Here is a 16,961-nt window from a genome sequence, read left to right on the forward strand (position 1 = left end):
AAAGTAAATATTATGTGTTTCTCACGGAACTGGTTTTTATTCAAAAAACCTAAGACTATGATGATGTTGAGGTGGGTTTTATGAATGATGTATAAGTTGGGAATTACGTCTGTGAGTAGTTAGTTATAGTAGTAAAAATGCAATTATGACGTAAAAATAATTCTGAACGCACTAATGGTCAAATACTCAAACGTCACTCAATTTTAAGACGCGCTCAAGAATAGTTCTGTCTCTACAAATTCTTTGGAAATGACAGAGATAGCACGATATTTAAGTGCAACTTAAAATTGAGTAGCGTTTCAGTATTCGGGCGTAAGATTTGGAACTTGGCGCCATAGTAACTTTTATTCAGCTCAAAATTACCTATCCAATGATGTAACACACATAGCTATTGGAAGGTTTTTTTTGATGGGGAAAAATCATCCAATGTCTTCTCTCGCCTTGGGCGAGGTGAGAGGGAGTGTCAGACTCTTACTGACTAAAAAACCACCCCGTTCCTACTCCTGCTTTTCGAGCCGGAGCCCGGGTAAACCCGCTACGTAGTCCGCAGCTCCGGATCAGGCATCAGCCCTACTGGGCCCCATCTGTGGTGGTCTGATGGCTCCTTGAGGCGCGCGCGGAAGGTGGGACTAGGATTTCATAGAAACTGGCATCATACTTTGAATAAAGAATGGGAGGCAGTTTGGATGTGTAGAAGATTCGGGATTGATAAATGTTTATACCAGGGGTAGCCAACAGGTCGATCGCGATCGACCGGTCGATCACGAGAGCATTTTAGACCGATCGCGGATTTCTTTTTTCTTCCCCTCTAATAACATCTTCTGATTTGTTTCGTTGCGGGATCCAAGACAGTCATTCATGTCCCTGGGACGGGCCGGACTTCAGTGTTCCAGTATTTGCATGTTTGTATCTACTGTAGATCCTGGTGTACAGGAGTTGTAGCGGAATGGGAGGTTGTGGCGGGCTTGTCCCATAAAAAAAGATCGCGGACCAGAAATAAAAAAAAAAAAAACATTATTTTTGGTACTAAAATATGTGTACACATAAATATTGTGTATTGATACCAGGACGGCGAAGCGAAGATGTGGCCGAGGATGGAGCACACAGACTTAGAAAGTACCTATTCACTCTGACCTTGAAAAGACCCGGGTTGTATTTCTCAGGAAAGATAGAAGCCGGCAGATTGTTCCATTCCCTGGCTGCACGGATTAGGAACCTATATGGGAAAGTACTTCATATCTTTACAATAGGTGACATAAAAAGAAATTTTATTTCAATCCAATTGCCGTACTTATAAAAACCAATTATTATTGGTTCAATAAAGTCGGTTACTTCAATGGTTTAATTCTCAGAATATTGTTAAACTGTAAAAGTAGCAATAAACGTTATCTTGTAGTTACAATGTGACTGAAAATCGGTCACCGATATGTTTTATTAGTTAGGTACGTCTATGAACGATAAAAGTAAGCGTCCACGTGCCTGCATCGTACGCATCGCACGCAACGGATTTTAGTTTGTCTTGTATAGAAACTCATACAACTGCGCCCACTGATCCGCATCGTACGGACCACTTCATTGGCACTGCCAACATACGATGCGTACTGATGATGTCATACGGAATGCGTGCGATGCGTGCACAGGCACGTGGACGCTTACCTTAAGTCATCATCATTGTACTTGGTGTACGGCAAGATGGCAACACATTCACCCTCTAGTACATCTAAAACTAATAACTGTTTTTTATGGTATAAGTCGGTAATCGAGGTGATCCGTCTGCTCTGCTCGTTCACCGGCTTATACCAAGTCGCTTTCTCTGTCCCTTTTTTTTGAAGGGGGAAAATCATCCAATATCTTCTCTCGCCTTGAGCGAGGCGAGAAGGAGTGTCAGACACTTACTAACTAAAACTACCCCGTACCTACTCCTGCTTTTCGAACCGGATCCCCGGTAAACCCGCTAGCTAGTCCACAGCTCCGGATCAGGCATCAGCCCTACTGGGCCCCATCTGTGGTGGTATAACCTGTCCCTAGTACGCTTAAATCTTTAAAACGCTACGCTTAAAACTACGCAACGGATTTTGATGTGGTTTATATTAATGATTGAAGGGTTTAGATTGATTCAAGAGGAAGGTTTATATGTATAATACATGCATAATAATTAATATATCACCATTGCACCCATGCGAAGGTGTGGGTCGCTAGTATACCATAAAGAAAGAAATGTTATTTCATATCAGTTTTCTATACATATATCCATAGTCTTTGCCAGGCGTGAGGTAATGTATGTATGTAATGTTTTCTATGTGATCGAGTCAACCGAAAGTCAAAAAAGTCAAAATTATGTATTTCAAATAGACCAGGAAGGCACTTTTGAACGTCAAAGCAAATATAATAATATTAATAACGTCTGTCTATCGGTCAGTCCTCTAGTTGATCTATTTGCTCGTTCCAAAGTGTAGATTCCTATGGAGAAGAACGAGCAAGAAACTCCATAGGTTACTCTTTTTCAATCATATTCACAATACAATTCTCGGTTACATTGTTTCGATTGCTTCAACTATGTGAGATTTCGTGGTAGAAGACACATAATACTAATTCTATACATCTCTTTTATGTTTTAACTCAAATTAACTACAGAAAAACGATTTTAAAACGTTATATCCCAAGGCTATTCCCAAACAAAAGACTACAGACCAAGTACGCAAATAAAACGAAAATTTTTAAAAAGAAAACGTTACACCGTAAACAGCTGTGTCTATTTCATTATGAGAAATATGTATTATCTTGTTAATCATATTATTAACATACATACAATACAAATTCCATTTTAATTTCATATTTGGACAAGACAAAACAATTGAATTCTATTGGTACAATTGTTCGTATGTGTGTAATTTGTACCAAATTTTTAGGATTCCGTAAGCAATGACTGTAGAGTGGAATACATTTGGTACCACCGCTGCTCTCCCTGTGGGTATCGAAAGACCCGACTAGAGCAGGAATGAATCATCATCATCATATCAGCCACAAGACGTCCACTGCTGAACATAGGCCTCCCCCAATGACTTCCAGATAGGCCGGTTGGAAGCGACCTGCATCCAGCGGTAAAATCGATCTCTATCCTAAGTCCATTCGAAGATACACTTTGGAACGAGCACCTAGTTTCGCTGACGGACAGACTGACAGACTATTATTTATTTCTTTATCTGTTGACATTTCAAAAGTATCTATTGGAATACTTAAGTGATTTGACTTTGAGTTTTCCGAAGCCGCGTACTGCTTAGCGTGTTATCAGGTCTCTGGCTAGAAAAGCAAGAGTAGGAACGGGGTGGTGTTTAGTCAGGAAGAGTCTGACACGAGCAGAAACAACGCTTGCGTTGTGTTTCGTTGTGTCTCGTCAATTCCTCCCTCGCCCGAGGCGGGAGAAGTCATTGGATGATTATATAAAAGAATTCTAAGATTTTTAACTGAGATTGGTTATTCTCTGATGTACCTACCTTTATTTGAGGGGAGAAAATCATCCAATGATAAGTCGTAAGCTGATTGAGCATAAATAACCACGCTTGCTGAAAATGATATCGATGATAGGAACACAGGTACGGAACCATGCACATCTTATTATCATTAATACTAAAGTGCTTATTTAAATAAATTAGTTTGGAACCGACACACACATCTGGTGGAAATGGAAAGCGGTGTGCAAAACACACGTGACTTACTTGTTTCAAGTATTTCAACTTACAATCGTGCGCAAAAACCTCATACATACATACGTCTGTCTCCCATAGGGGTAGGCAGAGACAATCGAACGCCAATTGCTACGACTCTTACATACTTTTTCTTCTTTTGTCAATTAACTATAGTCTACAATATTATTAGAACTGGAGATTCAGGGATTATGAAGATTAAGAAGAGGGGGAATTGGGCCTCCGGTAACCTTACTCACACAATGATACACAACGCAAGCGTTGTTTCACGTCGGTTTTCTGCTCGGCCGTGGTATCACTCCGGTCAAGCCGGCCCATTCGTGCCGAAGCATCGCTCTCCCACACTTAAAAGTTATTAACAGTAGATATCTTAAGGAAAATCAAGTTTATCTACTAAACTCTTTACCAATCATATTTGCACTTAACTAAAAGCACTAAAAATAAATTATTTTTTATCTAAAATCGGTAAACGATCAAATGTAGATTAAGGTTACTCAACACTTACTTGTAATGTTACGAAATTTAACCGAAATTCTTTGCCTTTTAGTTAGTTGTAACACTTATCGACGGTAGTAGACATTGACAAATAAATAACATGTTCATACATAATAAGTATACTAGTTTTTGGCTACGGATTCGACTGCGGTCTTTTAAGGTGCTGGCGAACAGACAGATTATAAATTTATTTTATTTATGCTTACTTATATTGTACACATTTATGTCTTTGACTGCCAATAGAAAACTGTTGAAGGCAAATCCTCCGTTAACGTCGGTCACCGGTGACCATCACCACGTCGTTCAATGTGTTAAGTAGCATGTTTTTGAGGGGGAAATCATCCAATGACTTCTCCCGCCTTGATTGAGGCGGGAAGGAGTGTCAGACTCTTACTGACTAAAAACCACTCCGTTCCTACTCCTGCTTCGAGCCGGAGCCCCGGTAAACTCGCTAGGTAGCTCGCAGCTTCGGATCAGGCATCAGCCCTACTGGACCCCATCTATACCCATCTGTGGTGGTCTAATGGTATTAACTGGGCCAAACCCTGCCTTTTTCGAGAAATTTTCTCAAAGTCCGTAGCACGTAGTTTCAGAATTGTTTGGCAGATAAATATGGCAAACAAACAAACAAGCTATTACTTATTACACAAATGGTTATAATATTAGTGTGATACTATATTAGTATACAATGTGCATTACGTGTCGTATTGTGCACCTCTGCTAATCCGTTAAGGCTGAGTACTAAAGGCGTGATTTTATCGACGTTATATTTATTTTATGGGGGGTTGAACCCCTTATTGAAACTCATTGAAAAGTAGTGATTTTTTCGATAAGGGGGGAAATCATTCACAAATGACTTCTACCGCCTTGGGCGAAAACATTATCAGACTCTTATGACTAAAAACCACCCCGAATTAGTTAGCTCCTGCTTATTCGAGCCGGAGCCCCGGTTTGTCGCTAGGTTTTTTGCAGTTCTACGGATCAGGCATACGGCCCTACTGATATCAAAAATCTGTAAAAAAAATGGTGTAAAATAGGCATAATTTTTAAGTAAGTCAACTCATATCCTGCCTGTGGACCAAATTTTATCAAAATGCGTTCAGTAGTTTCAGCGTGATTGGCAGACAAATATCCAAACAAACAAACTTTTACATTTATAATATTAGTGAGATGTTTATCTTTATATATTTAGTTATATTAAGTTATCTAAAATATATATGACTATGTGCGTTTGATAAGAAATTGAATATTTAGAAATGTCTAGTACTATGTGATAAGAAGACTTGCTTCTAAAAGGGGGGTACTATGTCCTGCATAGCAATGCAGGATATAGTGTGGTAATAGCGGGGAATAATGCATTTGTCACCACCCCCACTCTTCCCGCGGGTGTCGTATACCCGACTAAGGGACTACACATTTGACAAAGACCGGGCAACAGCGCTCTCTGATAAACCTGAATAACGCCGCCGCCCATGAATACCCGAAACACCAGAGGCGTTACAAGTGCGTTGCCGGCCTTTTGGGGGTTAGGAATTTAAGGGTTGTTGGAAAATTGGGAAGATTGAGAAGGGATGTAATTGGGCCTCCGGTAACCTCACTCACACAACGCAAGCGTTCCTTCACGTCGATTTTCTGTGAGGCCGTGGTATCACTCCGGTCGAGTCGGCCCATATTTGTACCTCTCGGGCATGCAGCTCATGAATATGACTCCCGGTTTGACTTAAAACTAGTCGAACTTTTCAAATAATTAAATTGTAAAAGTGTATAATGAAATTAATTTAGAAATAAGTATTCGACAGTTATTATAGGGAGCCATATCGGTGCGGCTTGCTATCGGTGTAATTGTGTTATCAGTTTATCAATTAGATAGTAGAGAGTAGGTGTAGTGTAAATAGTACGCCGTGTTTGTTATAGGCGCTGTATGTACTTGTTGATCGATAATTAATGATAATGCAGCTAACTTTGTTTGTTGCAAACGTCAATAGGGATGATGACGGGGTATGGAAATTAAAAATCTATTCAGTCCGTCAGTTAGGTAATGAAAAAATATTAGACACGTATTTTTTATTTTGTCGTATAAGATAACAATACTTAGATAAAAACGAATCAAAGTTCTTTCTACGTATAAAATGTATCTAGAACAGTCACGTAAATAGGGATGATGACGGGGTATGGAAATTAAAAATCTATTTAGTCCGTCAGTTAGGTAATTAAAAAATATAAGACAAGATTTATATTGTTGTATAAGATAACAATGCGTAGATAAAACGAATCAAAGTTTAGGAGTGGGTGCAAATACGTCATTTTTACGTGTAAACATAGACGTGTTACGGAGCTGCGGACTACCTAGCGGGTTTACCGGGGCTCCGGCTCGAAAAGCAGGAGTAGGAACGGGGTGGGGTTTAGTCAGTAAGAGTCTGACACTTCTCTCGCTTCGCCCAAGGCAGGAGAATGTATCGGATGATTTTACCCCCACAAAAAATGATGGTATTCCACCAGAGATGTACTATGCTACGTTGCTGTGGATGCGTTTGGTATCCACCAATCATTAGTACACGTAGCTTAGCACCAGTGGAAACGAACTCAACTAAGCTATGTTTTTAGCTCTTGTAAATGTGTCTGGTAAATTGTTCTATTGGAAAGCGCTTTCTGTATACCAAGGCCTCTGTTAAAAGTGTTTAGTGTTTACTATGACACGTCATGCCTTTTATCCCCGAAGAGGTAGACAGACAGAGGTGCACATTACGGCACGTAATGCCACTGAAAATGAATTGAATGCCAATGCCACTAAACAAAAACGTACTTCTATAATAAAAAAAATCTACAGACACTAGTATTAGAACTCGAAACGGGATATTTACCATGTTTATTTATGTCTATGAGTTTCCGATATTTCGGCACTGTTGCAAGCGCCATGATCACGGATGAACTGATAATACTAAATAATAATACTAGTGTTAGTGACCATGTCAGTTTAAAAACTTAAATCTACAGACAAGACATCAACAAAACAAACTGCTCTGAGGACTATAAGCTATCTCTTTCCAACATATAGCTGTCCCGTTCTAACGCTGTACTTTCACTTGACAAGGTTCTCGGTAGGATATTATGTACTAAAGTCGGTGCAAATGTACGTTATATCAACGTTATGTATGTTATACCACAGCTATTTATTGCAACTCTTGCTCGTTCTTCTCCATAGGAATCTACACTTTGGAACGAGCAAATAGAGCAACTAGAGGACTGACCGACAGACAGACGTTATTAATATTATTGTATTTGCTTTGACATTCAAAAGTGCCTTCCTGGTCTATTTGAAATAAATAATTTTGACTTTATGCTTAAAAGGGGGTAGATAGAAGTTGTACCTAAAGGTGCGAAATTTGTTATGTACTTGCAAGTAAAAATGACTCGTATTTCTGCTCATTGGAATTTATCTTGGCACTAGCTACTTCTGCTCGGCTTCTATTGATTGTAGCGTAATAGCGTAATGTTTTATATAACTATCTATAACCTTCCTCGATAAATAGAAAATACAACACAAAAAGAATTATTTCAATCAGACTAGTAGTTCCGGAGATTATCGCGTTCAAACAAACAAATCAAATCAAGCTTTATATATTAGTGTTGATATCTTTATATACATAGATTTTTCAATTAAAAAATAGACTTGTTTGTCTGCTTGTTTGTTTAAGGAACATTGAATAAGCTTCGAAACTACTGGACCGATTTAAAACCTTTCTTCGTTCTTGATTTCAAGGTCTCTTTTATGTTCCGGAGCTGCGAACAACGTACTTAACAGGTTACCGTGGCTCCGGCTCAAAGCCGGAGTAGGAACGGGGTGTTTTTAGTCAGGAAGAATCTGACACCCCCTCGGGAGAAGTCATTGAATGATTGTCCTCCCTCAAAAAAAGTTCCTTTTGTGTAGATTACTTTATTTACCGATTTTCCTACAGGAAATCTTAGCTATTTTCTACGTGGGTGTCAAAAGCCAAAACATTAAGTTCAAATAATCCTAAATTATGCACTTTTGAAACGTCAAATTGAATTGTCCGTCAGTCTGTCTGTGAATAAAGCTAGGTGCTCGTTCCAAAGTGTAGCTTCAAATGGAGTAAAATGAGCAAGAAATTCCATCGTAAAGTCGCAGACGGATACCATGTTACGACATTGGCATGAGCACTGCTTGAAGGCATATTACGACTACTCTATAAGTAGTTTAACTTACCATTGTCTGCCCTTGACATAGTATATACTATCATACTTTGGTTAATGACTCGCCGGTCGTGGGATCATAAAAAATACTTGTAAGCATGACGTCCAAACTGGGCCGGAACAAGTAACTACTCTTAATGATATAATAAATGTAAAAGTATAAGTCTACCACAATCAAGTGTGGGAACACTTGAATTGTGGTAGACTTATACTTTGAGCCATGGTTCGGCACGAATGGGTCGGCTAGACCGGAGTGATACCACGGTCGAGCAGAAAACCGATGTGAAATATCGCTTGCGTTGTGTCTCGTTGTGTGAGAGTTCAATCTTCCTCGATTCCCCAACAACCCTTAAATTCTTAACTCCCAAAAGACCAGCAATGCACTTATAACGCCTAACGCCACGACAACATTGGCCTCCGGTAACCTCACACACACAACGAAACACAACGCTATATGTAGTTGTTTCAAGTCGGTTTTCTGTGACGCCAGGTTTGTATATGTCCTGCCAAATCTCCAAAACGACTGACCCGATTTTAAGCAACGTGCGAGTATTTAATAGATCTACAAGACCATTTGCCCCACTACAGCCATGATATAAGTTTTTAAACTGACATGGTCACTAACACTAGTATTAGAACTTCACGGGATATTTATTTACCATGTTTTTCTATTTCTATGAGTTTCCGATATTTCGGCACTGTTGCAAGCGCCATGATCACGGATGAATATGCCGAAATATCGGAAACTCATAGAAATAGAAAAACATGGTAAATATCCCGTCTCAAGTTCTAATACTACAGCCATGATATTATATTTTCAATCAGCATGACGACTATCAGATAGTCATGCCGCCCCGCCAGCGAGCGAATGGAAAACAATCTCTACACAATAGGATATAACATAAATAAACGGCCAGAACACAAACAAATACTTGTAGTTTTCAAAGCCTAGTCTTTCTACTGAACGTAGATCTTTATATATAATCTATCCTTTTCATTTCCCGGAGCTGCGGACTATATAGCGGGTTTACCGGGGCTTCGGGTTAAAGCAGGGGTAGGAACGGGGTGGTTTTTAGTCAGTAACGGTCTGACGCTCTCTCTCGCCTTGTCTTAGGCGAGAGAAGTCATTTGATGATTTTACCTCCTTAAAAAATCCTTTTCCTTTATGTCGTGTGGTGACAGCAGAGTCTACTTTGCTGTCATCTCTCTCTACAAAGAGCCATTGGACTAGGAGCCCAGTAGAGCTGATGCTTGATCCGAAGCAGCGGACGACCTAACAAGTCACCGGCGGCGTTCAGAGGAAACAGTAGAAAACAAATTTGTCACCAGCTCTTCCTTCCAACCTTCCGCCTTTAGATACGCTCAAAAAGTTTTTGATCATTGAGATTTTTAAATAACTTTCCTTCTGGCGCAGTCGGGTAATGAAAATATCGCCTGCTCTTATGTCGCCTCTGTAGACAGCAGTAGATACATCAACAATTGGTCTGTAAGCTGATTTGACACCACATTACGCAACGCAGTGGTGTTAAAATCGTGTTTATCACTTAAGTCATATGGTTTAATTTCCAATATACAGCCCTCCATACTGAGCTTTTAGCCAAATTAGTAAAAAACAAATACCAATACACACCCATGTTGTGATTAATTGAATTAATTTACAATTTAGATAGTAGGAACCTTGTCAGTGCTATCTCTGCATTTACAAAACCAATTCATATTGATTATGTTCCGTTATCAGTGAAAAACAATGCATTCGTCTTTTATGACAGGTTTCTGTCTTAAGCACCTCAAGAGAGATCGTCCAGGCGATACGCTTACTTGTCATGATGATGGGTGGTTTTTTGAGGGGAGAAAATCATCCAATGACTTCTCCCGCCTGCTTTTTCTGGGACAACCACATCCTCCCATACCGGTTTTTTTTTTTGAGGGGGGAAAATCATCCAATGACTTCTCCCGCCTTGGGCGAGGCGAGAGGAAGTGTCAGACTCTTACTGATTAAAAACCACCTTGTTCCTTCTTCTGATTTTCTAGCCGGAGTTCCGGTAAACCCGCTAGGTAGTCCGCAGCTCCGGATCAGACATCAGCCCTGCTAGGCCCCATCTGTGGTGGTCTAATGACCCTTTGACTACGCTTGGTCTGGCAGCAAGCTACCCTTCCTCGCCGTCCGCAGACCCGATGGTAACCTATGGTGGTTGAATTTGTTCACGGTCCCGGTGCTAATTAGCTACTTGTACCTAGATTTGGCTATTGAAAATACAATTTTGACGCATTTTGTATGGAACTAATGTCAAAATTGAAGTGGCCTAAGAAGCCCGCTTCACATGCAAGAGGCCGTGCGAATTTGAAATCTACCAACAGCAATTACGAATGTGACTTTTACCGAGTTATATGTACTTTCTAAGTTAATTTTTTTCTCGGAGTAGTAGCACGGGGTCTGGAGTTATGTCTAGTACATGGCAATAGACTCACTCCCTATTACAAGAGTATTATAACACAAATGGTAAATAGTGGGTGTACATTGTATAGCGGCATTACATGTCGTAATGTGCACCTCTACCTACCCCTCCAGGGATAAAAGACGTGATATTACACGTGTTCTAATACAATTACGCAGTAAGCAATTGACTAAATAGCTTCATTATCAGTTTATCTAAGTGTCATTCTATTCCATCAGTTTTCTACCTAGTCACATATAAGACAGGAGTGCAATTGCACCCGGCACAGTTTTGCATCACCAGTGTAAGTTGATTGGCGGTTGTTTGAGGAACTAGTTTACAATGTATTGAGTTTGACGTTTTGTGGTAGTGAGTGGCGACATGGTCAGGGGTCTTGGTATGTTGGTTTTAATTTGTTTTAGTATTTATTTGTTTAGAAATTAAATATTTAGTTATAATTGTATAGGGATGTCATATTTTTATGCAAATATCACTACATAGTATAAAACAAAGTCGCTTTCTCTGTCCCTATGTCCCTTTATACGCTTATTTCTTTAAAACTACGCAACGGATTTTGATGCGGTTTTTTTAATAGATAGAGTGATTCAAGAGGAAGGTTTATATGTATAGTATATGCGTACCTAATATATCACCCATGCGAAGCTGGGACGGGACTCTAGTACACTTATGTAAAAAAAAAATAGCTGTTCGTTAAACTCGAAAACGGGTGGACCGATTTGGCAAATTTCGGTACGAAGTTTGCCGAGTCAGCTAGTATTTTATATAATACATAAAGCCATATAATCAAAGCAGTTTTACATTGTTTAGCGACATTACGTGCTGTAATGTGCACCTCTGCCTACCCCTTCGGGAATAAAGTGATGCTTTTTTTTGAAGGGCGAAAATCTTTTAATTCCTTGATATACATTGTATAGCGGCATTACGTGCCGTAATGTGCACCTCTGCCTACCCCTTCGGGGATAAAAAGCGTGTCATTGCTCACGTGTTGTCAACACCACGGCCTAAATTTACTTTGTTATTATCAAAATTATTGTTCTTGTGTGCAATGCCTTCTTATGAAATCAATAATTATGCCAAATACTTATCTCTCAGTGATTACATTGTTGATTGATTATTTCCAAATTGTTATGTTCACCGATAGTAAACAATTTAATTATAATCCGCATGTCTTTGGGCATGTCCTTATTAAGATTAGCTGATGAAAAGATGGCCTTAATGGCTTTTTTAAGGGGGAATATCATCTAATGACTTCTCCCGCCTTGGGCGAGGCGAGAGGGAGTGTCAGACTCTTACTGACTAAAAACCACCCCGTTCCTACTCCTGCTTTTCGAGCCGGAGCCCCGGTAAACCCGCTAGGTATTCTGCAGCTCATCATGGGCGAAACTGCTGGCAGAAGATAGTTGGAAATCGGGGTGCATTTTCCACCAGATATGTGCTATGCAACTATGCTACGAAGATGTAATAGCTAAGTTGTGAAACTATGTGATCGTTTCCACTGATACTAAACTATGTAGTTGTGCGAGGAAGATGCGTGGTATCGATAGAAGGGAAGCCATCCATAGCACGTATATTTCCATATAAAAAACATAGTTTAGCTGAGTCTGTTTCCACAAGCTATGTGTACCAATGAATATGATTGGTGGAAGCCAAACGCATCCACAGCAACGTAGCATAGCACATCTCTGGTGTGAAAAGCAACTTCAAGCACGCGTACTGGGGCCTTAGTCTGCTATTACAATTGTGCAAGAGGGACGGAGCTATACAACCTACATAGCTCCGTTCCTCTCGCACTGCTCAGTGATCGACCATTCTGACACAATTGTAATAGCAGACTAAGGCCCCTGCACAGGCGCACTGCGATGTGCGCACGATACTTTGCGCACGCGTTGAAAGTGGGAGGGGCTTCCCACAAGCACGTTTTTGATATAGCGATTATAAGGCGCTTATTTTTTTTTTAATACACAGTTGTAATTAATGCTTCCTCAGATGTGATAGTGTGATTGCTATCATATAATTAGTGTAGTATTTTTTATTTACTTTTTTTAAATTTTCATTCAGTGTGCGATAATGATCTTTGTTGTGTAGTGAATTGAAGTGGTTTTTGAATGATTAGATGATTTCTATCTAATGTGTCGGTTTTGTTTGAAAGTGAATTTTGTTAATGTAGTGTTAAAGTTGATATTTGTTTAAGTAGGTTTAAATTGTGGTAGAATTTGTCGATTATTTTGTTAACTACCGCACTCGGAGACATTTAATGATTACTTAAATGATTCCTTAGTAATGATTTTGTATAGAAATAAATTGCTAAGGACTGGGTTAAGTAGTCATTAAATGACTTTAGGGACGGTGGTAAGTAGGTAATGAGTTTTAAATTTATTTTCAATGATTAGAAATTACTTGCTCTATAAACAAATGACATGATTGGACCAGCGTTTGGTCAAATCATGTGAATAGAAAAGTCAATTTATTGTATTGACTTGACAAAAGCTTTGACATAATCTGTCAAATCAAGCCAAATGTCAATGTCAAATTAATTATTATGTTATCGGCTTACTCACGTAACTGTTTGACGAGGAACTCGACTAGTTTCAAGCCATGATAGAGGCTCATATTCATGAGCAGCATTACGCGACACACGACGCGGCGATTGTCGCGGAATGCTGCTCATGAAAGTTATAATAAAATTAATGTCAAATGAATCTCATAATATTTTGAATTTTCTATTTAATTTAATTTAATTAAACTAATACGGTATCTATTATTTACGCTATTTGGCTTAAATAGCATTTTTTCTACCAGAAAAAATAAATAACGGCTATTTCTGTCAAATTTTGACGTTTTAAATTTCGTATAGAGAACACAAACGCATCTATATATTTTCTGTGTTATATAGTGATAGTGTTGTGTGAGTGAGACAGTGATATTATATTGTTGTAAGTGAGAAAGAGACGGCACCATGTCGCGAGGAATTAAATATCAGCGGCTGGATGATTTGGAGATTGGGTAAGATTTTTGTTGTTATTTTTTTAAGTAACTGTTCTGCCACCCTTGTGTTTCAATCAAGGTATTTCCAAAATAAATATAGCGTATGTTACTCCGTTGTTCATGAGTTACTTACCAATAAAAGTTCCGTCAAAAACCGGCGAACCGTTTCAGAGATTAGCCGAAACAAACAGACAGACAAATGTTGAAAAAATGTGATTTTGGTGTATGTTTATTCATATGCATGTATTAGTAATTTACACGGTGCAAAATTTGCCTCATTTTTGCTTTTTTATCGATTATTATCGATAGATTTCAAATACTTTAAGTATTTTAAATCTATCGTGATAAACACTAAATTAACTAAAATCACGGTTTACTTACGTACATTAATGGAGAATAGCTCCACTAGTTTCGAGTCACAGAGGGACTCTTCAGCCTAAAGCCTGAGTAGGCTGCGCTACCTCGTTGATACCAATATGTTTAAGACCTCTTATAACAAAGTAATGAATGCATCAAGCATACTTTTCAATACTAATCTGATCCACGTGTATTGAAGATAACAAGTTTAGACCTTAAGCCATGAGTTTTTAAGAACGATTTTCGTAAATCATGTCCATACCGCCGTCACACTTGACTTCAAAACGACCTCTTTTTATCTAAATTGTTCCAATCCAAATTATATAAGTATTTCTTTCATGAAAAGTAATGTTGTTTTTTTATGTTATTTCAATAGGCCTTTGATAAAAGCTAAATTAAGTCATTAAGACTTTAACATATAATAGTTTTGTTCAAAGTCCGACTGTAAATGGTTTTTGGTCGAGTGTTGGAGAGCCATGCTTCGGTACGAATGGGCTCGACCGGAGTGATACCACGGCCGAGCAGAAAACCGACGTGAAACAACGTTTGCGTTGTGTTTCGTTGTGTGAATGAGGTTATCGGAGGCCCAATTAACCCCCTTCCTAATCTTTCCAATCCCTGATTCTCCAACAACCCTTAAATTCCTAACCCCCAAAAGGCCGGCAACGCACTTGTAAAGCTTCTGGTGTTAGGGCGGCGGCGGTATCTGATTGAAAAAGTGTAACCTATAGAGTTTCTTGCTCGTACTTCTCCATAGAAATCTACACTTTGGAACGAGCAAATAGAGCAACTAGAGGACTGACTGACAGACAGACGTTTTTAATATTATTATATTTGATTTGACGTCCAAATGCCTTCCAGGTCTATTTGAAATAAATAATTTTCACTTTGACTTAACTCCTGCGTCCACCTCTATCTACCTTTTCGGTTGAACATTTGACAGGATATTTTGTGTGTACGCGATAAATAAATATTTATTTACTTTTAAAATATATGTGTACTATAATATTGTTATCTGGTATCCGTTAAATTTCACGTATTTTCTCAGCTAGATAACATGTATCGATACGACTGATTACATTAGTACGAGTATGTAAAACGCGACCGATTTTATCGATAACTTCATTACTGCTGAAATATCATGAAAATTGTATTTTGAGCTTAAGTGATTGTTTTTATAAATAGGTCTTGCGTTTTTGGTCTAATGTTTATTACTATTAATAGTGGACTATCGGCCAGCTTGTCATAAAATGGGTTTTCCAAAATCTCCACTGCGAGCAAGTTGAAGACCACAATTTAAAAGATCATGCTGTGATGACGTATATCAAGCCACAATGACGTGTATTATCCCGTTATAATACGTATCATGCTGTGATGACGAAAGTATTTTACTCTGCCGTCATCAGATTTAACTTAATTACTGAACTTATAAAATGTCCCAATCCATGTTTTACCCAACCGACAGACCAGACTTTCAATAAAGCAATCGTTTAATAAAATACCCGTTATTATCACCCCTCCTTAAATATGTAGGTCGGGCAGACTCCAATATATTCCAGCGATCCAAAGATTCCTACTGAAAGCTATAATGAAAAATTCCTCTGTCATACTTACGCGTAGGAGTCCCTTAGTCTGTGTCCGCATAGTGAGATATAATTCGAGCTGTTTTGTTCATTACACTTCGTACAGTATCGCTTCATAAAAATATAGAATTTTTATCACGTTTATCGTCTATATGAATAGTTTTTTACACCATAAAATTTATGTCGTTTTCGTCCCGCGTCAAAACAACTTTGTATGTTTGTAAACGCACCCACGATACAGGAGAAAATTCTAGTGTACATATTTTTTTCTTTTGATGGGGTAAAATCATCCAATGACTTCTCCCGCCTTGGGTGAGGCGAGAGGGACTGTCAGACTCTTACTGACTAAAAACCACCCCGTTCCTTTTTCTGCTTTTCGAGCCGGAGCCCCGGTAAACCCGCTAGGTAGTCCGCAGCGGGGCAACGTTTTTCATTCAAGTTATTAAAGAATTGAAATTTAATTGAAGTTATTATAGAATTGCGTTAAAAAAACCTCGCAGTATAATTATCTCTGTGTGCGGACAGGCTCTTCTATGAATCTCGTGACGTCACAGCAGCCCACGCGCTTGCAATGTAGCCTACGTAGTTACGTATCGATTCACTTCTGACAGTCTGACATTGTCGCGTGACGTCATAGAGTGGGTTGAGGGTTTATGAACTTACCAATGAAGTTCATGTAGTGTAGATGTCGTTTAGTCTAGTTTTGTAGGAGCAGTGGTCGGATACTGGGTATTGTATTCGCTTTACCGTCCTGGCAGTAAGCGGGTTGGTGGCCAAACGCAGACTTATCAACGTTAAAAAATAATGTGTTGTCCGATTCTCGGGTTTTGTGTTGGTATGTGATTTTGATTTGAAATTGTCAGTATCATGGAGGCTACTAATGGCAGGGCTAATGGCAGGGCCATGACAAGCCCCGTGTACGTACACACCCATATCTGTCTATCCCTTCGCAGATAAAAGGCGTGAAGGTACGGGCTCGTACCAACCTGGTGAAAAATTGTTGTTACATTAATGACCTTATTTTTTATGGTATAGGTAGGTAAACGAGCAGACTGATCATCTAATGGTAAGTAATTGCCGCCGTCCATGGACACCCGAAACACCAGAGCCGTTACAAGTGTGTTGCCGGCTTTTTGGGGGTTAGGAATTTAAGGGGTTTGGAGAACCGG

The 16,961-nt window shown here is 39.1% G+C and overlaps 1 protein-coding gene across 7 annotated transcripts in view; it reads left to right on the top strand.

The window, feature by feature from the left end:
• Positions 1 to 16,961, top strand: part of LOC118280338 (copper-transporting ATPase 1) — an 82,423-nt gene that overhangs the window by 20,569 nt on the left and 44,893 nt on the right. The window contains exon 2 of one of the 7 annotated variants that reach the window (XM_050701843.1): positions 13,722 to 13,870. The exons of 2 other annotated variants lie outside the window; for them this stretch is intronic. In XM_050701843.1, coding sequence (XP_050557800.1) covers positions 13,824 to 13,870 — 47 coding nt within the window. In that variant the 5' untranslated portion in view covers positions 13,722 to 13,823. Of the gene's footprint in view, positions 1 to 11,081; positions 11,244 to 13,651; positions 13,871 to 16,961 lie in introns of those variants that run through there. 4 more of the 7 variants (XM_050701844.1, XM_050701847.1, XM_050701848.1 and 1 more) reach the window with 4 other exon arrangements.

Source organism: Spodoptera frugiperda, chromosome 21 (assembly GCF_023101765.2).
Source record: "Spodoptera frugiperda isolate SF20-4 chromosome 21, AGI-APGP_CSIRO_Sfru_2.0, whole genome shotgun sequence".
NCBI lineage: Eukaryota > Metazoa > Arthropoda > Insecta > Lepidoptera > Noctuidae > Spodoptera > Spodoptera frugiperda.